This window comes from Glandiceps talaboti, chromosome 8, assembly GCF_964340395.1.
Source record: "Glandiceps talaboti chromosome 8, keGlaTala1.1, whole genome shotgun sequence".
Lineage (NCBI taxonomy): Eukaryota > Metazoa > Hemichordata > Enteropneusta > Spengelidae > Glandiceps > Glandiceps talaboti.
This window is the reverse complement of record NC_135556.1, coordinates 19,681,796-19,706,882: the sequence shown is the minus strand read 5'-3', so window position 1 is coordinate 19,706,882 and position 25,087 is coordinate 19,681,796. Positions and strand designations below refer to the sequence as shown.

The window sequence follows — 25,087 nt, the reverse complement described above, 5'->3', positions numbered from 1 at the left end:
ACACACACACACACACACACACACACACACACACACAACACAGCATTTAATTCATCACAATTATGTATTCATTATGTGCATTCTCGCAAACCAGAGCTGTTATTTCTTCCGCTACACTCCAGTGGGACGGCACGTTAAGAATGGTGCCGTAAAACAGGCCAATGGTTTGCGGCGATGTATTATGTGTAGCTTTGGAAGTATAACCATGGCGTCATCGAAACATCCACCTCAAAATTGGTGAGAGAATTGACACCTCAACAATACATCCAGAGCTACAGTAACATCGTGTGAATAATATTAGATGTCCCTAACATATGTTACACATGTACATTTTAATGAGTGTGATTGTTTCTGTACCAACATTTTCACTTACAATAAATGAACTGCACTTTCTCCCTTGTCAGGTATACAAACAGTATACACATTTGGTGATTTCTTTTCAATTTTGCCTATCAGTGTTTCAACTTTGCCTGGGTAGTGTATACTATATGTGTATATTAGAGACTCTGAGAGGACAAAGATTGTATTGGTCAGACATAAATCTTTCCTTAAAACTCACAACTCTTACTCTCAACTGCATGTTGGCCAAAATAATGTGTTTCATGATTTTTATTGAAGAATTTCTGTAAAGCTTGCTATAATACGAGAAGGAGATATACATTTTATTTTTTATCATATTTATTTTCTTTCTTTTTTTCTATTTCAATCACATGTATTTCAATAACATGGTGAAAAGTGAGTATTTCTGAGTTTAACTTTAAGTGTCACTGTGTATATGGAAATATTCAAATACCATTACATCTAACAAAGCAATGGGTACCAAAATGTGTACCTGACCTGTATGTGCATAATAGTTCATGTTACATTACATAATACATGTACATAGATCTTGGGGGGGGGGGAGGACTCCACCTCCAAGACCTATGTGTTTAACTTACCAATTTTGACGTGTCCTCCGGTGACGAATTTGTTAACGATTCTCGTCAGCAAAAAGCCAAACATTCGAGAATTGTAATAAACAAGGTACAAGATCCAGACACATGTCATAAAGGTAATAACCATGAACCAGATAAGGTCGGACTCAAAGATCCCGAAGTCGGAAATGTCGGTCGTTTGCTCGGTTCCATTGATAGTGGTCGGGGTGAACGTCGCCGCAGTCACGGTGTACGAGAGATTTGTTGTTGTCATGGTTGACGATACTGATCAACTCGCCGGAATATTTCCAGTATGTTATTTTTCCTGACTGCAGCCGCTACATCCGATGTAAAATCTGCCCCGTGTACCACAATGTACACAATAAGTCTGACCGGGGCGAGTTTGTTGTTGTCTCGTAAAAAGAGCGATAACGTTAAGAGTCAGACCGTCCGCGACTTTTTGGAAGATCGTTCAGTCAGATATAGTTCGCTTTGAATTCAGATCATGATTGCAAAGGACAAGATAGTACATAATCTCCGTAATATAGAAGAATCTGTGTCGGTAGTCCGTTCCATTGCAAAATTATCGCTTTAAAACAAGATATATAACTCGCGTTCGTGTATCATAGTACTAGCCCATCGAGAGCGCCATTTTGTATGTGAAGCAGACGCCCGACTGTGGTGGCGCACTAACTATTCCTAGTTCTTTATTTCACGCTCCCTCAGAGCTCCCTCACAGTCATCATTCAGTTGCATGATAGTAACGTTTTGTCATAGTTTGGCCAGGTCGACCTTGCCCTCGTCTGGACAGTATTATGCATGTTGCACGTGAAAAACAACAGATGGCGGCACTTTAAAACTGAAAATTTGCAGTACTCCCAGGGTGCAAGAATGCCTTTAAAAAGCCTGTTGTTTATGTATGTACATACATACATACATACATACATACATACATACATACATACATACATACATACATACATACATACATACATACATACATACATACATACATACATACATACATACATACATACATACATACATACATAATTGTATAATAATAAATACATGGCAAGTGATTTACATTTCGCATATTTGCATTTGCTACTGTTTATTCATGCATTCTCATTGCAAGTCTATACATAAAAGAGTACAACATTATAATATAGATCTCTTATCTTTATAAAAACACAGACAAGGAAGACTGTGGTAAAAATAACATTTCTGATCATGCATTTATTTGCCTGAAAATTAAAGCTATGTTAGTGACTTATATAGTCACCACCACATATTGCGACTCACAATTTAATGTTGCATATATTAGATTGCAAAGAAGATTCTTGAATACACATGATGGGGAAGGCCTTCCCATTTCACACTATCTTAATTACTGGGGTCCAGCCTAGTAACAAATACCCCAAATCACACAGTGCTTTTTTTTGTGATGTGCATACAGTACACCTAAATATTACTGGGGTAATGTAACCAAACTGTTCATTTACATCTAGACAATGTATAATATAATCCACACACAGAACTGAAATCAATTACACAGTACTGCTTGAGCTATGAAACAAAGTTACTAAAGTTACTAAAAAAAAATTAAAAAAATTCTACAAACTACAATATCAAATTTCATTCATACTCATAAGTAAAGTTTCCTTGTAAGTAGACCAGGACTTAACTAAATCCAGACAGTTACCATATCATATTATTTCAACACAAAAATTCAAAAGAATAAAAAACAAAATGTTTTATACAGATTGAACAACAATGCAAAAACATTTCAATATAACTCCTATTTGACATGAAAAGGTTATTTCAGTGTTCAGCTGCTATTTCAATAAAATTAAACTTTCTATATATTCTCACAAAATGGACAGAATGGTTTCAAACAATATCACTCTGATTACCAAACATAAAACATATATAATATACCATACTCAAGTCAAGTAATTGCCTTTGGACAAAAAATATGGATTATATACCCTGGTCTTAGTACATCACGACAACCCACTTGCTTCACTCAAAACATTCCAAATCACCATCATTCTCCCTAATTTTTCATAAATCATGCCTGAGGAGGTATAATTGTATTATTCCCCAATATTTTACTTCATTCAGTCGGAAAATACTCTTGACCTAAGGGTTTGTCACTACTCGTCCAGCAACTCGTACTGACAAGGCCCCTTAGGTCATTCGTATTTTCCTTGGTTGAACGAAGAAAAATATTCGGAAATAATATCTAAATATTTGGGGAGATCAATTTTCTGTGAATTCCTACAACAACAATGATTTAGCTTTCAACCAATTGAGTTTTTGGCAAAAATTCTTAAAATATTATCACTTGTATTTTATTTCAGTCCAGAATGAGATCAATCTTGGCCAAAAATCCAATTCATTAAATTGACTCAGGGAAAGGACACCTTGTGAATTCCTTATGTTTAAATAAAAACTCAGATGTTAACAAGATAAAATACTTATGAATAGTTTCATAATGGCTTTGCATGTAAAGATACACTGAAGAAGCTGTTTGTGTTTCCGGAGTGACGTCATGATGGTCCAAAATCTGTCCTATCCATATGCAAATGAGAAGTACTTATATGAAGTTGTTCTGTGGCTGGGCCTAGAGTGGCTCATTTTTCACGCAATTTCTCATGTTAGAATTATTTTATACTATCACAAAACCCAATTTCTTTTATTTTTATGGCAAAATAAACATAGTGATGAAAAAAAATTATCAACCTTTGCATGCACACTTTAACTCAGTATGAAGTTGTCATCGATCCGAACTTAGGCAGAATTGAGATATCGGCCTTGCTAGGGAATGTCTGTTAAAGGTATTGTCAACTGCTTGTAAGTTGTATTGATGTCCAATAAAAATTGGAAATCGTCAACAAAATGTTTAAGAGCAGTTGCCTGGCTAGGCCCATACATCACTTCCATGTACATTTTGAATGATACTAGCTCTGTACTAATAGGTGAAAATGAATGAGACCAATATATTTCACCACACTTCATCTGAATATCCAAGTTTTTACAATAGAAACAGTTGACAACAAATGTAAAGAAAGATGTGTAGCAAGTCCTGTATGTCACTTCCTCCTAAATTTGGATCAATGACAATTCTATAGTGACAGGTGAATGTGAATTTGAATGAAAGTAATGAATTTTATCTCAATTTAACATCAAAGTTTTCATTAAACATATATCGTGAATTCACAAGGTACCCTTTCCTTTTAAAAAGTACTTTAGACAGGAAACTGAAAACATGCCAGTTGTATCGTGACAAGTAACACAACATGGCTGACAAAAATAGTCATTCAAAAACAACTATGACAGGCTATCAATACAGATCAGTACTACGATTTAATGGGTACTAAATCTGTATATTGAAAATGGCATAGTCTTTAACTTTATGCTTTTTGGGGTTGGTTTCACATCGAAATACAAAAATGTATATTTATTTCATTTTGAAATGCATGTCAAAATTCCATATTAGGAACTGAACATAACGTGAAAGTGACACATACTGTAATGTGTCCCTTTTATAGGATTTTATAGGCTTTTTACTCAAGGTGCAAAATCTTATATAAAAATTTGATTTAACTAGTACTTTAATGTTTAATGTTGATGTATGAATTCTGGCATTTTTAAAACAACTGATTGCACAGTAGGGATTGCCTCGGCATTTGTACATGTATAATAATTTCCATCATCCGATTGTTATACCGGTAAGTTAATATCACGATACCAAGGTTTGAGTTCAGTCAGTTGCAAGGGATATTTCAGTATAAAAGCAGAATACTGCAAGTACCTTCTAAAGATACAGGAATGAATTACACCCAACCTGTACAAATGTAGCTTGTGCCACTTTCGAAAAATGAACTTTGTTGTGTAATATTTTTATTACTAATATTAAAATTAAAGCAACACCTTTATATATATTCAACATTTTCTATGTGCTCTTGAATTATATATATCATGAATCATGTATTCCTGAAGACAAGTTATATAGTACATTCTTGTTTATATCAGTACATTTAGTAAAAATGACTTCACTCGGAATGGAATATTCCAGTAAGGGTGACCCTATTTTTTTTCTCTGTTTCTCATTACCCGACTGACCAAAATTTTCAGCTCTACCATCAAAATTAAAAAATATTTTTATTTTTGCCCATCCTTAATATTTTGCAGACAAGTGCCCTCTCTGGCAAAAATAAGCAAGTGTCTGGACTGTTAATGTCATCTGCAGTCATGGTGGCAACAACAACACTTGTTCATGAACAGAGTATTTCTGTCATGATGGAAGTTGTTCAAATGTTTGTGTGTGTGTGTGGGGGGGGGGGGGGTCTGAGAACATGCCAGTTGTGCAGAAAAGCTGGGAAAGGGCTTGTTACCAGGAATCCAATAAAAAGAAGATAGAGAGGAGGAATAGGAGAGGCAGAGAAACATGAAGAAAATTTTTTATTTTTGTACTTTTTTTTTAAAAATCAACCGACTGATCTATAGTTGCCACGGAAACTTAATGTGAAATAATAGATAAAAAATAAGGTCATCCTTTACTGACTGTACCACTTCAAAAAAAATTAGTAAATAAAAAAAATATTTGCATCCGACTTTCTCATATTACTACAACTCATAACACTCAAGCAAAATGTTTGCATGATTTACCATAGTCATTTATAGCATCCATATCAAGTGTAGCAGTATACTATTTCAATTGTTTTACCATCATCCCAGTATGTGGTGTCTCTCAATGTTAGGAGTCTATTAATGCAAAGCAAGTAAATCATCAATGACGAGAGCGTAAAGCGGGATGCCATAAAGCATTGTTTAGATCTCATTGAGAGCTAAACTACTTTCCTGTGTTCATCTTATTTGGTTATGACATCGATGACTCTTTGTCTAGTATCTGGAGTTGTATCACATACACACAATGCTGACTGTAATCGGTCAATGTGATTGGCCGATAGAGGGCTCGTGTCATGGTGAACTATGACCCATACATCACCTGGAAAAATAAGATTACCATGGTAATGCGAATCAGTTACATTTAAAGAAAATCATTATAATTTAGGTACAGTAATATCTCAGTGGGGCAGATGTCAGAATTATCATACTGACCAGACTGACACTGAAATGTTTACATTACATTTTTACGAAATACTTAGGCAGCACATTAAACAACAAATGCACCAACACAACATAACACAACTGAATATGATTTAAATTCATTTACTCTTAGACAAAAAAAAATGACCTAAGTTTGCAGTTTTTTGACCAAAGATAACATTTCTACATCTATTACGTTACACATTGTAACACCACCTGCAGTATGGGGACAACACTTCCACTATCAAACCTATATGGCAACAATTTTCTGATAAAGATTATCGAACACAAACAACATTTTGTGTATTTGTATCACCAATTACCCTATATAATATTATTTTGATTAATTTACCATCTACACATCCCTAGAAATATTGGATCCCAACCACATTTCAGATCAGTCTAGTCTACCAGGGAGTTTTGGAATTCGACATTTTGTTTACTTTAAATCACATTTTTAGAACTATAAACTTACAAATAATGGAATGTAATGTCTTGAGCAATTCTTCTCCCTCCCCTCAAGTTCCAAACAGCCACATACTTACCTTGGCAAATTCAACATGAACTTTGAGTTGTAAGCCAAAGATATGGTTGACTGCCCTCTACTCCCACCCCCTCAGAAGTTTCAAACAGCTATATACACTTGCTGTAACCTTTGCAAACCTGTGATCCAACATGTGAATTGAGTTGTAAGCCAATGCTGTTATTAACTCTCCCCCACCCCACCCACACCCCCACCCCTCTGAAGTGTCAAACAGTTATACACTAGCTTACCTTGGCAAACCTGTGATCCAACATGTACTTTGAGTTGTAAGCCAACACTATGGTCGACTGCATCACCTGCCTTTGATCTCCCAGCTCCAAGTTCTAATGACACAGTGGCTAGTTCAAGGGCATTAATGCTACCAACACTTCCTGAATAATCAAATAAATAAATTGATGATTGAGTGAAGACAAAAAGTTTGCCTTTGGATTTTGATCGACATAGTTGTGGTTATATATCAATCAATCAATCAATCAATCTTTATTGCGTAACATCATGCTTTAGCGAGCATGGTAAAGCATACAAAAATAAGTAAATAAAATACAATCATTTAGCCAACTGCTATATTTTTTACATTAACAAGAAAGTTTCCAAGAGAAAGTTTATCATCTGCAGACAAAATATGTAAAAATTTACTTTTGTTATCTAAGGAATGAAAATTGTAATTACTTAATGAAAAAGAAGAAAAAAATATATATATATGCAACCTGTGTTTACATACATTTCCATATTCAGATATTAGAGTATCATTCAACACTTTTTTAAATTGTAGGAAATAAAATTCATAAAAAAGAAACGACATCTGACAAACCTGTTTTGTTACACTTCAGTTCAGTTTTGTGCTTGGCTTCCCTAAGTTCACTCCACGGACCTGTGTCTCTATCACACAGTCGTTCAGCAACATCTTCTTTCACTCCTTGTGCGACAATCATATTTTGAAATTTCTTGATTGCACTACCATTGTGTAAAACTTGGTTGATTTTGGCAATTCCTTCTTCTTCTGAAGCAACTTCACCAATTGCATGAAGTAAATTACCTCCTGTAATGACAACATTATACAATAACTAAACCAATTGTTTCAAGGTAATACATAAATTATTTACATATGAGGTTCTACAACATCCCACTATTTACATTCCCTTATACTGAACACATATTGCCTGGCCTATATTCGGGCTATAGCACCCGTTTATTACACCTGAGGGACTGTGAGTTACCAGAATCACATGCTATTTCCCTCGGCCTTTGGCCTCAGGCCGAGAGAAATAGCATGTGATTCTGGTAACTCACAGTCACGAGGGGGTAATAAACGGGTGCTATAGCCCGAATATAGGCCAGGCAATATGTGTATTATCATATACCTCATGCTGTGAACTCGCGGTGGCAGACAACATCGTCAGAAGCTGCCATTTTGTGAACTCACTGTGGTCATGTGACCATGTAATAGTTGATGGAACTATTCCCCTTGGGAAATAGTCATTCTATTTTCCTATCACGTGACTGATTCTAGCGAATCATGGCACAGCATTATCACTAGGTATATTATAATTCATGTTATTCACTAAAATTAAATATCAATACCACATGTGGTATGGTGGGGTGCAGTGCAGTGCAGTGCGATGCGGTGTGGTACAATGTGGTGCAGTGCGGTGAAGTATAGTATAGTGTAGTGTAGTGTCATGTACATGTAGTGTAGCGTAGTGTAGTGTAGTGTAGTGTAGTGTAGTGTAGTGTAGTGTAGTGTAGTGTAGTGTAGTGTAGTGTAGTGTAGTGTAGTGTAGTGTATTATGTACGTAGTGTAGTGTAGTGTAGTGTAGTGTAGTATAGTGTAGTGTATTATGTACGTAGTGTAGTGTAGTGTAGTGTAGTGTAGTGTACTATGTACGTAGTGTAGTGTAGTGTAGTGTAGTGTAGTGTAGTGTAGTGTAGTGTAGTGTAGTGTAGTATGTACGTAGTGTAGTGTAGTGTAGTGTAGTATAGTGTAGTGTAGTGTAGTGTAGTGTAGTGTAGTGTACTATGTACGTAGTGTAGTGTAGTGTAGTGTAGTGTAGTGTAGTGTAGTGTAGTGTAGTGTAGTGTAGTGTACTATGTACGTAGTGTAGTGTAGTGTAGTGTAGTGTAGTGTAGTGTAGTATAGTGTAGTGTATTATGTACGTAGTGTAGTGTAGTGTAGTGTAGTGTAGTGTAGTATAGTGTAGTGTATTATGTACGTAGTGTAGTGTAGTGTAGTGTAGTGTAGTGTACTATGTACGTAGTGTAGTGTAGTGTAGTGTAGTGTAGTGTAGTGTAGTGTAGTATATGTACATAGTGTAGTGTAGTGTAGTGTAGTATAGTGTAGTGTAGTGTAGTGTAGTGTAGTGTAGTGTACTATGTACGTAGTGTAGTGTAGTGTAGTGTAGTGTAGTGTAGTGTAGTGTAGTGTACTATGTACGTAGTGTAGTGTAGTGTAGTGTAGTGTAGTGTAGTGTAGTGTAGTGTAGTGTAGTGTACTATGTACGTAGTGTAGTGTAGTGTAGTGTAGTGTAGTGTAGTGTAGTGTAGTGTAGTGTAGTATAGTGTAGTGTAGTGTAGTGTAGTGTAGTGTAGTGAAGATCGGGGAAATTAAAAGAAACTTAATTAGCAAAGAGCTTGCCATGAGTATGATTTCAATATGATTAACTATTTATTATAAATATCTTACCTAATCTGCATACAAGATTGTTTAAATCTTCAGGCCCATTGCCATGGAGACACTGAATAGATTCAGCTACTTCTAGTGCATTGCCAATGTTGTAGCCAATAGGGTTGTCCATTTCTGTCAACAATGCTACAGTTTTCATACCCATAGCATTGCCGATTGTTACCTGTAACCAGAAAAAATTCTCAGTGGTAACTGATTCTAGAACATTATAATATTATCACCTGCTGATGTAGTACTCTGAACAAATGAAAGGTCTGGCTCAGTTTGTTGAAACCATGTAGTTTTCTTTTTTGGCATTAATTTTATATTGTACATATTTGACAATCAAGATCCAGATAACGAAAATAAATTCAATTTAACATATACTAATTAGAATGCCTGAACACATTGTTTTTATCATGATGATTGGGATTTTACTTACCAAACCTGTTGCCAAGCGTCTTCCTTCTTCCACGGTTTTCATAAATGCAGCATTGCCACATTTCACATCCAATATTAATGCTGATAAATTCTCTACAGCTTTCTTACTTAGGATAGAACCTGTTCAAAAATATATATATGCATGACAAGTGTAGGCTGAGGCAATATGATGGTGTACCTGCAGAGTAATTACCGAAGGCAACCTTGATTAGGTGCAGTCTGGTTGATGTGCGTTCTAATTAACTTTTGTTAAGCAACCACACTCAAAAAAATATCTAGGAGTCATATCAAACTGATTACTGTGCTATGAAATAATAAAGTGTATGGTATGCCAGAGAAAGACACTTTTACAAATTCTGATGAAAAGATTGATAGATAAGTGACCTTAGTTATTTCAAGGTAGCAGTATCTCAAAAACTAGGCCACTTTTCTTTCTCTGCCATAGCACCAACACAGGACTGTTTCGTCTGAAATATACATATCCCATAATAGACCAGTGGGCAGCAGAAACCCCAAAGGATAGATGGTTCCAGGCAAACATGCCCTTCCCACTATGCAACAAACAGTTTACTGCACTTGCCAGGATGCCATGTTATCATTCAATATGTTCTAGTAAGTCAACATTATGCCCTCAGTGACAAAAAGTATGTATTCCTTTGTTTTTATATATGGCCTACTTTGAGCTACTAATCTAACTAAATAGATCAATCTGCACACACACGCACGCACGCACACACACACACACACACACACACACACACACACACACACACACACACACACACACACACACACACACACACACACACACACACACACACACACACACACACACACACACACACACACACACACACGTTTATATCCATCTCTCCCTAAATCCATACCACACCCATCAATCCACTGAATAGTCAACATAAACAATTGGAGCAAACGACAGTGTTTATGTTGTGGTTTCGGTTTTCGACATTAAATGTTAAAGTCTGATAAGCACACGATTAAAACTTCATATTTCATATTTGGGTAAGAGGGGAGTGTTTCCATGATGACATGAACCCACCCTTCATACTTACCTATAATCAATGGTGGAGAACCCACAGTACTAGTAACATCTCTAGTAGCATATAATTTCTTATCAGCTGGTACAATGTTGCCAGTTTGACCCACAATGCAACATCCAACATCTTCCAAAATTTCACGTATTCTCTGAGCAGAAACATGCACAGAATATCCAGGAATTGATTCCAATTTATCCAGAGTTCCTCCAGTAAATCCAAGTCCCCTTCCGGATATCATTGGCACCTTGTTTATTAATATACAGAATATAGAACATGTTGTCACTATGTTGTATGATATACTGCCATCTAGATTCTCTCACAGTCCTGGGAGCTTTGCATAAATAGCTAAAACTTGGGTTGTTTTGTATGTATCTACTGCATAATTGTACTTGTATACTAGTACCCCAGTATTCCTGTACTGTGCGCCCTCATCGATCACATAAGGCTAACCTTTTGTTGACGTGTTAGGCTTGGGTTTTGCCTCACACGTGAACAAAAAAGGTTAAAAGTAATACAGCCATCATTCTACCCTTCCACATAGCATTAACAGCTATCAAGCACTGTGACTGCCAATCAATGTCCTGGCCTTTGTGCAATATTTGAGAGAGAAAGATTTGATATGTCAGGTTAGAAATATAATTATACCATACACAAGCCAAGTTATTGTCTTTGAACAGAAAATATGGCTATCCTGGTCATTCTATGTCACCAGGACAACATATATTATGTCACTGGTTCTGCAATATTCAAAATATAAGTAAAAAAGCTCATATAATCGCTATTATTTTCCCTATTTTTTTTATAAACATGAGGTATAATTTGTAGTGTCATTCTCCAACATTTGTTTTTTTCATTCAGCCTGAAAATACATTAAAAGTTTTGTCACTACATAGCTAACAAGTGATAAGGCCCCTTAGGTCACTCATATTTTTTGACTGAAGAAAGAGACATTGGAAAATAATATGTCATAGGTCATCTAGGCTGGAGTATAATGATATATGTTATACAGCTGACTACAGGCTGACTATCTACTTTGGATGTTGAAACTTTATTCTAGATTCTTGACTTATATAATGAATGTAATGAGCACACTAGGTCTTTTAACCCCCACCCCCCCACCCCACCCCCCACCCCCCCAAAAAAAAAAAACAAAACAAAACAAAACAAAACAAAAAAAAAAAAAAAAAAAAAAAAAAAAAAAAAACCTCAGTCATCAATCAGATTACATACAATAACAACATCTTTGTTATTTTGGTGTTTGTTGAGATTCATTAGTTGTGTATACTCAGAATGTGAAATTTGCATATTATATGCCACATGAATAATAATAACCTCACTCCCATTCATAATGTGGACATAATTTTCCTGGTGCATATACAAATTTCACATTCAGGGTACATATCGATATGAAGAGTCCAATTAAATACCATTTCTAATTTTTGAAAAGAATTGGACAGAAAATGTGAAATCACAAACTATAATAAGTCTGCAAGTCTGCTGTATTAAAAAAAAAATATAAAAAAAAATTAAAAAAATAAAAAAAAAATAAAAAAATAAAAAAGTCTGCAACATACATCAGGCTTCGCGTTATTTGGTGTATTGTGCCATCTTTTTTGTACTGACTAAACCACGATTGATTCTCAATTATCAATTCATCATGCATAACAAACACGTCTCTGATTTTCTGGGTACAAAAACTTGGATAAAAAGTACCCTATTATCTTATCTATGTATATATTATCTATGTTGTTTGAAATAAATGAAAAAATACAAAGGGGCCACCTACTACAAGATATCAATATTTGCAATTCACCATGTATCAAAGTACCCAAATGTCTAACAAATCGATAATATTCAAAGACACCCGCAACTACAGATAAAACTTATATTTAATCAGTTGATGGAAATCTATTGACCTGATTCACATTGATGGTGTTCCACATTTTATCTTTATCTGAAATATGGCAAAGATCACTGGAGAGGGCATTTATATATAGGTTAAATCTGCACCAATTTATCATTGGGGGGCATAATGTTCTATGATAAGCAAGGAGAGATTTTCCAGGTAGCACTAACTGTTCAGTTAGAAAGACAACATATTGTTATTTGCTTAAATTGAAAGTACATTTGTAAACAAATACAGAGCTATTAACAATGTGTTACACTCACTTATAGCATTCATATCAAGTGTACAAGTATAACTTTCATTTACAAGCCTGGCATATGTGGCCTTTCTAATGTGGTCGATCAGCAAATGGATTACTTTTACACTTGATATGAATGCTATAAATGATTGTTGTACATACAGAAAATGCTCTACTTTGGTTTATGGGTTGTACTTGATATTGATGCTATAAATGATTGTTGTACATACAGAAATGCTTTACTTTGGTGTTATGGGTTGTACTTGATATGAATGCGATAAATGATTGTTGTACATACAGAAATGCTTTACTTTGGTGTTATGGGTTGTACTTGATATGAATGCTATAAATGATTGTTGTACATACAGAAATGCTTTACTTTGGTGTTATGGGTTGTACTTGATATGAATGTGATAAATGATTGTTGTACATACAGAAATGCTTTACTTTGGTGTTATAGGTTGTACTTGATATGAACGCTATAAATGATTGTTGTACATACAGAAATGCTTTACTTTGGTGTTATGGGTTGTACTTGATATGGATCCCTATAAATCATTGTGGTACATACAGAAATGCTTTACTTTGGTGTTATGGGTTGTACTTGATATGAATGCGATAAATGATTGTTGTACATACAGAAATGCTTTACTTTGGTGTTATGGGTTGTACTTGATATGAACGCTATAAATGATTGTTGTACATACAGAAAATGCTTTACTTTGGTGTTATGGGTTGTACTTGATATGAATGCTATAAATGATTGTTGTACATACAGAAAATGCTTTACTTTGGTGTTGTGGGTTGTAATAAAAACAAAATAAGTCTCTGCTATTCAGGCTACCAACAGTTGGATAAAATTACACTATTATCTTATCTCGTATGTACTAGTAAAGGAGAACTGACACGATTGTATTATAAGTGACACCAAATATACACATTAAAACTATTGATATACATTTTCATACCCATTGAAAATATAAATTTTAAAAATTTTCATAAATGAGTCAATTATATATTATTTGTGGCATATCATCATAAGGCTTTGAACTGAAGATTGTCATACACTGTACTTTCCATCACAGCAGTGATATTTACCGTAGAACCATGTTATACCATATATATTGACATTGTATGGTACTGAGTCAAGTGGCCTATATATTGATACATACATACATATATGACACTCAACTGGCTGACATTGTATGTACTACTATGTAAGTCAAGTGTTTAAAGTTCACGCTGACTTTGTGTGGATACCAGAGTCCAAATTCTTGAGTTGTTCACTCAAAATAAAACCAATCTGATTACAAGTGGAATTTTTTGAATGATTTTGCTTTCTGGGTCAGTTCAACAATCTGGATTCTAGCTTAGGCTTATATTAGGCTGTAATAACAGGATAAATTTTGAACAAAAAGTCAGTCTATAAAATGTCCACTCCAAACTGATATAGTAAATCACTGCAATATTGATATAACACTATCAAATATACACAGGGAGCTTAAAAAACCATTAAATATATTGGTTATCAAAAAATTCATTATATTGTTTATTTCATTTTTTTACATTTTAACATCATTTATTTGATTTATTTACATATTTATCAAGTATGGAATAATTCCTGGTGTGACCATGCATCAATCTCACCATATACCCACCACCAACAGGATCTATGATCTCACCAGATGGTTTTTATGGTTCAATATGTTTTAGTTGTTGGAATAAAGTTAGATATATGAACTATGTTTCAGTATGAAATAACATATACTGTTACACTATGTATGTCACTGCTTTAATGTAGTACAAGGCAAAGTATTTCATTGAGTTTGTAATTCTCTAGATCAATGTTTATCTAAACTAATACTATCATATCTTATCTGTACAAAGTTCAAAGTACCAGTTATATATATGTATCTATTTTAACCAATGCGACATTAATTCTTTTCAAATGATGATAGATTAACAATTTTCTTATCTTTATTAAAGCTGTGATCTAATTAATATCCTTTAAATACAACATTGTACAGAAGTTTTAGTTTAAGTGGCTTTGAAATAAAACAACCCAATGCCAAGTTTCCTGAATGTTATCAATTTATAGCATTTTGTATAATAATCAACCACAGCCTGTTTGTGTGTGAAATTCATACATACAGACTGTACTGTCTGTAATAAATCACGTATCACCATGAGTGGTCACAAGATTCTAGTTTCATCTTGCGCATATCAGCTGTAGTGTGTCATTACATAACACTCTAACAGTATACATTGTTGCTGATATAGAGGTCACGCGATGTCACCATGCAGAGACAAATAACGGTTAAGAACAAATAGTGCTGACTCAGCAGATGACCGTTATTACCACCTGAACTGATCAAAACATATGCTGATGATAAATTCCAGAGCTAGAAAGAAAAGTTGGCATTTTTTTACACAACTATTATCATAATAATAACTTGATATGTATTTTTAATACAGGATATATTTCTTACCGACAGTTTAACAATTTCTAATACTTGAAATGAATACATGTGCAATCAAACATTACTTAAACCAGAAGTTTGGAAAGCAACCTATTTTTATGATACTCACTGTAATTTCTTTATTGGCATTTTGAGATGGAAATATAGATTTGTTCCCTTTTTTTAACATAAGTGACATTTCACAAATAGTCAAATTTGAGACACTGCTTTTATCTACTTTTTAAGTATATACATAAAACTCCTCATCTAATATTGTACTCATGTTGAATAGTTTATACAAAATCTACCCAAATTGCTGTTTTGTGCTGTTTTTATATCACCTTAATGTAAATAATATACATGCTTTTGAGCACTCAAATTGTTGGCATGATGCTGGCCAAAGTGCACATTAATTTACATTTCAAGATTTCACCAAAGCCGGACAGGTCAGAGGGGAGGAGTAAGACTAAGCTCAACCAAACAACACCTGCTGCCTTGCAGCGAAGCCCCAGGAAGGTCAAAGGCTAAGGGACCAAACCCTGAAAGAAAAGGGTGCCAAAGAAGTTGCACTCTCGGACACTATTAGCAACCGACAAGATATGACAACACAAAGAAATAGCACCCGGGTTAAAGCTCCTGCCAGTGTCAAGTTATCTAAATCCAGTATGGGTTCCCCCATAATGCATGACGGGCTGGTCCTAAATCCCGACGGAAGAATCAGTTCTGATATTGACAAAGATGACTTGGGAAGAAGATTTGTTTGTCGAAAGACACCTTTTGTTGTTAGCACATTTAATGTAAGAACATTAGCATCGCCCGCCAAATTGTCTTTCAATCTCTGAATCACAAAATGGATGTCATTTGCTTACAAGAACACCATAACTTTCACCCTGAAACACTACTACAAGAAAAGATTAATTGGTATGAAGATTTTCCAAAAATAAATTCAGTTTTACCAAGACTTCCATCATTGGTTTAAAATTATGGCTAATGGCAGGAGAATATTGTATCACTAATAGAAGAGTTTTTATTGGTAATTTATTGTACTGTATTTTTTTTAAAATTAAATTATGTAAATGTCACTTTTCAATAGCCTGTGGCCTAAAGACGAATAGAATATATGTTTAGTCATTTGTCCTTGAAATAGTAGGTGTGTGTGTCTCTCATTGACAATACTACTGTTAAATTTAAAATACATCATGTTACTATGGTGATAGAATGAAATATTTACTTTTGAAAGCAATTGCATCACTACCCCATATACAATCACATTTGTTGTTCAGTTTCTTTTGGACCAAGTCCAGACATTTACTACTTCAGGCGAATGACAGAATTGCACAATATATTTTAAAATATGAACATTTTGTGAGACCTGAGTAAAACTGCAGACAATGGTCACAGACATGTCATATGAATCAAGCCATTGAGATTGTAAAGCAGTACGCTATAGGACAACAAAAGTTGCTGAGTATGTATATAAAGGACACGTACATGCAGACACTATAGTTGAAAACCATTCTTTTTGTACTTTTGGTTTCATATGAAGAATTACTCAATGGTTTTTAAGCTCAACTTTTTCAATGACTTTCTAGGAACAAGGGGAGCTTTGTAAAGTATCACTGTTAGGCAACCCACGTCTGACATTCAGAGTATGTAGATAAAATGCATACATATAAAACTGTAACAAGTGCATCTTTGTAAAGTATCACCGTCAGGCAACTCATGTCTGAAAGTCTATTAGTCTGTAGATAAACTGCCTACATATAATTCTGTTGATGTTGTAGGGTGATTTTTATACTTCTATGCACAAATTGATATAAATAGAATTCTTTATAAGTTTTGTGTAACTATTTTTTCAGGTAAAATAATATTAAAATGCCTTTATCTGGTTTATAGCTAAAATTTTGAATTGGTCAATTGATGAAATAATTCTAAAATTATCTGCAGTACATGAGCCCCAAAGTCTTAGTGACAGGTATAGTGTGATGAACAATAGCATTAGATTGCATTTTATTTTTTTAACATCTATAAGTAAGTAAGTTACAGGTAGACTGTACTGGCATTACATCATGCACACGCTAAATTCAACAAAAAATATGGAATATATTCTCTGGCCATTCTACGTCATGACAACACATGTCTATGTCATTTGTTCTGATGACTGTTCAAAATGAGTCAAAATGCTGGGTGGGCATTGAACTCACTGGATAAAGACAGAACACAAATGGATCATGCACTTATATAGTCTATGCATGATCCTAGCAACCAAAGTACACCTGAAACACAAATGTCAACAAAACTATCAGACATCAAAATGTGACAATTACCTGTAACCTCTACAGAAATCACATTTAACAAGTCATTGAGAATAACATAGTCCCCACTATAATTGGGTTTTAAGGAATTATCACTACTCTGATCATGCAACAACACTTGTGAACCTAAATCAAACAGACTTTGATATGTTGTGTCTGCTTGTTGGACATGGAATATGCCTACAACAATAAAGGATTGGTTGGGTATGGGGGATCATATCACGATGAAAATGGAGTCTGAGTTATGGATTTGGACATGGAAAATTCACAAACAAAATGGCTGCCAGGCAGCCATATTGGATCGTATCATGACGAAAATGGATATGCACATGTATGTCATAGAACGCTGTCCTAATACCAACTTTGAATGAGATCTGTTCAAGCATGTCTTAGTAATGGCTTTGGACATGGAAAATTCACAAACAAAATGGCTGCCAGGCAGCCATATTGAATCGTATCACGAAGAAAATGGATACGCACATGTATGTCATAGAACACTGTCCTAAAACCAACTTTGAATGAGATCTGTTTAAGCATGTCTGAGTTATGGCTTTGGACATGGAAAATTCACAAACAAAATGGCTGCCAGGCAGCCATATTGGATTGTATCACAACGAAAATGGATATGCACATTTATGTCATAGAACACTGTCCTAATACCAACTTTGAATGAGATCTGTTCAAGCATGTCTGAGTTATGGCTTTGGACATAGAAAAATCGCAAACAAAATGGCTGCCAGGCAGCCATATTAGATCGTATCACAACAACAATGAATATGCACATGTATGTCATAGAACACTGTCCTAATACCAACTCTGAATGAGATCTGTTTAAGCATGTCTGAGTTATGGCCTTGAACATGGAAAATTTGCAAACAAAACATATTGGATCGTGTCACGTCGAAAATGGATATGCACATGTATGTCATAGAACACTGTCCTAATACCAACTTTGAATGCGATCTGTTCAAGCATGACTGAGTTATGGCTTTGGACATGAAAATTCACAAACAAAATGGCTGCTAGGCGGCCATATTGGATCGTATCAAGACAACAATGAATATGCACATGTATGCCATAGAACACTGTCCTAATACCAACTTTAAATGAGATCTGTTCAAGCATGTCTGAGTTATGGCTTTACACAGGGAAAATTTGCAAACAAAATGGCTGCTAGGCGGCCATATTGGATCATATCATGAAACAAATTGACGTGCATATGTATGCCATTGTATGTTGCCCCTGTAATAAGTTTTTAAAAAATCAGTCCAGGCATCTCCAAGAAACAGCTGTGGACGGACGGACGGACGGACAGACGGACAGATGGACAGACGGAACCCAATCCATAAGTCCCCGTCCCGGACTTTGTCCGGCGGGGACTAACAAACTAAATACCCTAATGACAAAATACCCTAATGACAAACCATGGTTTAATAAGAGCATCAGAAGTCAACTCAAGGTAAAAGATGAAGCCTACCATTCAAATAATCCGGAGAGTTATAAGAGGGCGAAATATGAACTTCGAAAAGCTATCAAGAAAGCCAAGCATAATTACCGCTGTAAACTTGAAGACAACCTTAGTGCGAATACCCCAAGAGAACTTTGGCAAGGTCTGAATAAGATCGTTAATTATAAAAGCAAATCTAAACGTATAGTTATGCAGAATCAAAATCTTCCCGATGAGCTAAATGTATTTTACAGTCGTTTTGACAAGCAGAACAATAGGCCTTATGTTAATGTAACTAGTACCGGTAATGACACTCAGGCTTTTACAATAACTGATACAGATGTAAGTCGTATATTTGCTAGGATGAATGTTAGTAAAGCAGCAGGTCCAGATGAAATAACTCCACGTCTGTTGCGAGCATGCTCTAGTCAACTCTCTACAGTCTTTGAAGTTATCTTTAATTTGTCACTTCGCCTTTGCAAAGTTCCGCATGTACTCAAAAAATCTATAATAGTACCAGTTCCGAAAAAACCTGCTGTAACTTGCCTTAACGACTACAGGCCAGTGGCTTTAACTTCTGTCATTATGAAGGTGTTAGAACGCTTGGTCCTACAATATCTCAAATCCATTCTTCCCCGATCACTTGACCCTTACCAGTTTGCCTACCGAGTTAATCGTTCTGTAGATGATGCTGTTTCCCTAACAATACATCATGTCCTTAACCATCTAGAAAATGCCAACACATATGCAAGAATTTTATTCATTGATTACAGTTCGGCCTTCAACACTATCATACCTACCAACCTCCACCAGAAACTGATATCACTCGGTATTAACAGCTCTTTATGTCACTGGGTTTTAGATTTTCTCTCAAACAGACCCCAAATTGTTAAGATCGGTTCATTTTCGTCCAAATCAATTACTCTTAGCACAGGTGCCCCACAAGGATGTGTTCTCTCCCCCATGTTGTATTCCCTTGTTACACATGATTGTACTCCAAGTGTCGATAGCTCCATGATCGTCAAATTTGCAGATGACACTACCGTCACTGGCTTTATAAAGAATAACAATGAGAGTGCATACCGAGAACAAGTAAGTCAGCTGGTTGGATGGTGTGGTGAAAATAACTTAGAATTGAATGTTAACAAGACCAAGGAAATTATTGTAGACTTTAGAAAACACAGTACGGAACACATTCCACTATCGGTTCACGGTAAACAGGTCGAGATTGTTGAAATGTTTAAGTTTCTTGGTACACTTATTTCAGATGATCTTAAGTGGGGAATGCATGTAGATAACGTCGTAAAGAAAGCCCGTCAGCGTCTTTTCTTTCTCCGTCGCCTAAAGAGTTTCGGTGTCAGCAAAACGATCATGGTCAAATTTTACCGTGCAGTAGTCGAAAGTATTCTCACATTCTCGTTCACTGTCTGGTATTGCAATATTACTAGTAGAGACCATGATAAGCTAAACAGTGTTGTTAAAACCGCGTCTTCAATTATTGGGGCAGACCTTCCTTCCCTTGAATCACTCTTTATCGATCGCACTATGAGGAAATCAAAATCAATAATCAAAGATGAATTTCACCCTGCACACAATATGTTTGAATTACTGCCTTCTGGGTCACGGTATAGATCAATTAAATCACGTACAAATCGTTTCAGTAAAAGTTTCTACCCCACGGCCATACGCACACTAAACAGAGCATGATATACAGTTTTTAGCAGGTCTTTAGATCAGAACATTTTTTAGTCACTGCCTTTTTATTTGTGTCTGTCATTGTATTATATCCTAGTTTTGTATCTTTCGTGTTTTGACTGCGAAACCACACCGACTTCCATTGTAAACTTTTTAAGTTTATATGTGGCAATAAAGTTATTATTATTATTAAAATTGAGATTTTAAAAAGTCAAACTGACAGAGTAATCTGACTAATTTGGAAAAACTTTTTCTTTCTTTACCATTTTATTTGTGTATGAATCATCCTTTGTATTACTTATAATGATCAAATTAACTAGCTTAGATTCTAATCAGATTGGAAATTTGAGACAATTGTTATCATACACAAGTGATTCACCCCTTTCCTGCCCCCCCCCTCACCCCCTCTCCCTCAACCCTCTCTGTCACTTATGTTCATACATACACTACATCCTTATGGTGATATCTGGCTGTAAGATCTTACCTTCATTCCACATGCTGCTAATGCCGGAGCTAATGGAAGACTAACTTTGTCACCGACACCACCTGTGGAATGTTTGTCAACAATTCCTGTCCAATTATCTGGCCATGTTAATTGATCACCAGAATTCTTCATGGCTGTCGTCAGAGTAACAGTTTCTCTATCAGACATATCATTTAAGTATATGGCCATTAACATAGCTCCTGTAAGACAAAGTAAGATTTTTATGTTGAAGCACCCTTGTAAACTTCTGGAAATATTTTGTGTTGAAAAATTAGTAGTTTAAGTCAAATCTTTACTGGAAAAATTTAAATCCTTTTGATGAACTGAATTGATCTCTTTGCCACTGTCAATGAATAAACGCAGTGTTTACATCACTGGCTTAAATTTATACATATGAAAATTATCATGAAAATGTTTAAAATATTGTTGTGGGAGTCCTATGCTATGACCATTCATTGTATCTGTTGTACTATCAATGACCATTAGAATGATGCATCATCAACAGATATCAGCATACAACCATTATCATAGCAATCTGATTAACAGTTTCACAGTAGAAGAAAATGTTCAAATCACAACAATAATAGTGCTTAATGGCATAAAAGAACATCTGTGGAGTTTGGGCAACAATTAATTGTTGACGGCTTTGATATTAGTGGGACATCATCCAGTTTTGGCAAGTTGTAACCCATCATTGTTATTATCTTAATTTGTACACGATACTATTGTTCATTTGTTGCTATGAGCATGGTTACTATGTACAATTGTGTTTGTCACTTGAATACCCAACATTATCTGAGCAAAAAACTCTAGCATAGTAATTGCTATGAGCAGGTAATCTGGTTGTTGCTATGGGCTTAGTTTTAGTATCCTGGCATAGTGTCTATCTTTAAATTGTCCCCCATCATTGATATCCTTGTAATATGTACCATCATTTCACTGTTGCTAAGGGCATTGGTCTTTGTTGCTAAAGGCATAATGTACATATTTTTTTCAATATTATAACAAATTCCTATTGTTATCTTTGCAATATACACCCATCCCTGTTCTTACATGTTATAATGATGAATAAATACATTTAGTCTGGGCACAAAACCTCCACCCACAGTCTATGGTCTGAGCTTTGGTTTCCACTTTACATCTCAGGTTGATTTGTCATCTTCTTGGTCTGTTGATGGAAGTGTTTATCTAATCTCTTCTGTCTTTGTTGCCTAGTGTATGAACTATGATAGTACTAATATGTAAGGCCTGATCAGAGTTCATCTGCAATGTCTTCATCCAGTTTCCTATTCTGTCCTGTTGTTACTTTTACCATATGCCATTATTTGATTGTTGCTATGGACATGGTCTTGTCACTAGGCATATTTGCATTCACCTTTTTGAATGTTTATCCACTGCCTAACCATCCATGTCATTTTTGCAATACATTACCATTTCACTGTTGCTATAGGCATGGTCTTATTGCTAGGCATATGTATATTCACTTTTTGAATGTTTATCCTCCCACTTGCCTTATCATCCTTACTTTTATCTTTGCAATATCCACCATCACTTGGCTGTTTTTATAGACATGATCTTGTTGCTGGGTACATATATGTCCATTTTTGAATGCCTATCCACTTGTCTATTGATCTCTACTGTTATCTTTACAATATACATCATCATTCACTGTTGCTATGGGCATGGTCTTGTTGCTATGCATATACGCATACATTTTTAGAATGTTTATTCAATTACCTATTAATCCGTTATTTCCAAATACACATCGATCATGTGACTGTCACACACACATACATACACACATACACACACACACACGCACACACACACACACACACACACACACACACACACACACACACACACACACACACACACACACACACACACACTTCACCATGCACTACAGAACCTCAGTTCAGTTGCATGAGTTGTGCTAAAACCAAAGACATCATGTGTATGACTATGAGGATCTCCACTGAAGAATAAAAGACATCTGTCATGTCAGTCATTACATAAACACCTCAGCTATGGGCGTTTATTTTAATGAGGGCCATTGTCCTGAGTAGTTACATGTAAATCTTGTTATCTTGTTACATAATCATGTATTGCGATAAATGGCGAGCTCGCGTAATTGTTCTACTGCGTCGAACAACAGCACATTACGTTATATGCAAATTACATTGTAATGGTCATTCATGGTACGGTTACAAACAAATTACCTCGTCAAGCCTGAAGATGTGTGTTGTGTAGTAAGTTGTAAACTTGCTAGTGTGGCTATTTATGCATCGCGAGTGTGCATCCATTTTACGAGAGTAGTGCTGGGCTGTTCCGACTTGATTTGGAGCATGTAACGGAACATACAACTCCTCCCTGGGAGAAATGTCACACAAGAGATCGCGTGACGCGACTTAATAGTAACGCTCTCCGGCGTACACATATCGACTGAAATTACAATGTAAATACCCCGGGTCCCGAGCTAAATACATCCATGTCTACTTTACATTGTAGCTTGTGGGCTAAGATTTGCTTCTGGGGTGGTCATTGTACAAAAAATTCGCGTCATAGTCATTTTACGAATTTACCATAAAGGTACATGATAAGATTAGATTTCCCTGGTTCGTTCCACCCAGACATATCTGTCACTTGGCTGGGGTGCACGGTGGAAGCTGCAACATATCAAAGCGACCAAGCCAGCCTACTCGACATATGCAAAGACAGGGTAAAAACAAATTCTACGAAATTAGGTCTCATTTCCAAACATGTTCAAGTTCTCGGTTAATTAATTGCGTAGAAACTATGGCTGTGCACAAGATAGTCCTGCTTGCAGACGAAGTATTATATAACTTAATTATAAGTCGTTCCTTCCTTCTCCGTCTGCAAGCAGGATTATGCACAGGAAAATGCAGAGTACAATCATGATCATGGTTGTATTAAGAGTTAATAACACGTACGTAGTATACACACTTACACGTAGTATTTGGGGTGGTAGGAGCTCGGAGGGGATAACTCATCGAATGATTTATGCAGCCATGGATTTATGAGCAATGTGCACGGTGGGGGCTAGGAATATTTTCTCAATGCGAATGCGGGGGTGGGGGTGACTGATTATGATGAGCTTGGAGCTCCATGACAGACTAGTCTATGTGTATAGTTGAATGAGGCGATGTCAAATGACAAAATTTGAGTAACCACAGATTTATGCATAGGTAGCCGTGACTTGCCTATCTGAGCATCATCCCATCCCTTTTCTACCACGCCGTTGATGAAATATCGGATTTCTTCATCACTCAGTTCTTTCCCGTCTCTCTTTGCTGCGATCACATCTGGTACACGAAGGCCGTCCGACGACATTTTCCCGAGATCTCGAAATACTATACTCGTTCACTGCGTTCTGTTCACTAGCACTGTGTATACTGTTGGTACCTCTAGCTAGCTCTGAGCAATCTGGAGTGGTTTATAGTTGTAAACAAATGCCACATGTACTATGACGCGAGCTCGTTGACTTTACATGTAATTAACATGGAAAAGAACCTCTAGGTTGACGATTATAATCGCAGCTGAACAGACTCAGTTGAAATACGGGGGGGGGGGGGCTTTCGCAGATTGCAGCGATGTGGGGTTTTTTTATTTTGAGGGTTTTCTTCTTCTTTTTTAAACTTTTCTTCGTGCGGTTGTGCAACGTAATAAAATAAACATTCACAGTCCAAAAGTAACGCTACAATCACACGGGGATCATGCTTGAGGCTTGATTTGGTACGAGTAAGTTGTGCTTGCGAGGGCAAACATGACAAAATAAGAGTATATCA

General features: G+C 35.8%; 2 protein-coding genes across 2 annotated transcripts in view; both read right to left on the bottom strand.

Annotated features, from left to right (window-relative positions):
• Window positions 1-1,188, bottom strand: part of LOC144439314 (bridge-like lipid transfer protein family member 1) — a 66,280-nt gene extending 65,092 nt beyond the window's left edge. The window contains exon 1 of the mRNA XM_078128594.1: window positions 939-1,188. Coding sequence (XP_077984720.1) covers window positions 939-1,188 — 250 coding nt within the window. The remainder of the gene's footprint in view (window positions 1-938) is intronic.
• A 4,606-nt stretch (window positions 1,189-5,794) lies between these two features.
• Window positions 5,795-24,632, bottom strand: LOC144439313 (thymidine phosphorylase-like). The gene is made up of 8 exons (XM_078128593.1): window positions 24,503-24,632; window positions 21,279-21,478; window positions 10,750-10,978; window positions 9,678-9,796; window positions 9,257-9,419; window positions 7,388-7,615; window positions 6,807-6,947; window positions 5,795-5,931 (listed from the first exon to the last, which is right to left on the bottom strand). The coding sequence occupies exons 1-8, from the start codon at window positions 24,630-24,632 to the stop codon at window positions 5,795-5,797; spliced, it is 1,347 nt and encodes a 448-aa protein (XP_077984719.1).
• Window positions 24,633-25,087: the final 455 nt, after the last annotated feature.

Coding starts and splice junctions, on each gene's coding strand:
- LOC144439313 (XM_078128593.1), bottom strand. CDS start 24,632: ATGTCGTCGGACGGCCTTCGTGTACCAGATGTGATCGCAGCAAAGAGA. Junction 9,420..9,677: donor GACGCTTGGCAACAGGTTTG/GTAAGTAAAATC, acceptor TTCTGGTTACAG/GTAACAATCGGCAATGCTAT. Junction 7,616..9,256: donor CAATCTTGTATGCAGATTAG/GTAAGATATTTA, acceptor TTGTCATTACAG/GAGGTAATTTACTTCATGCA.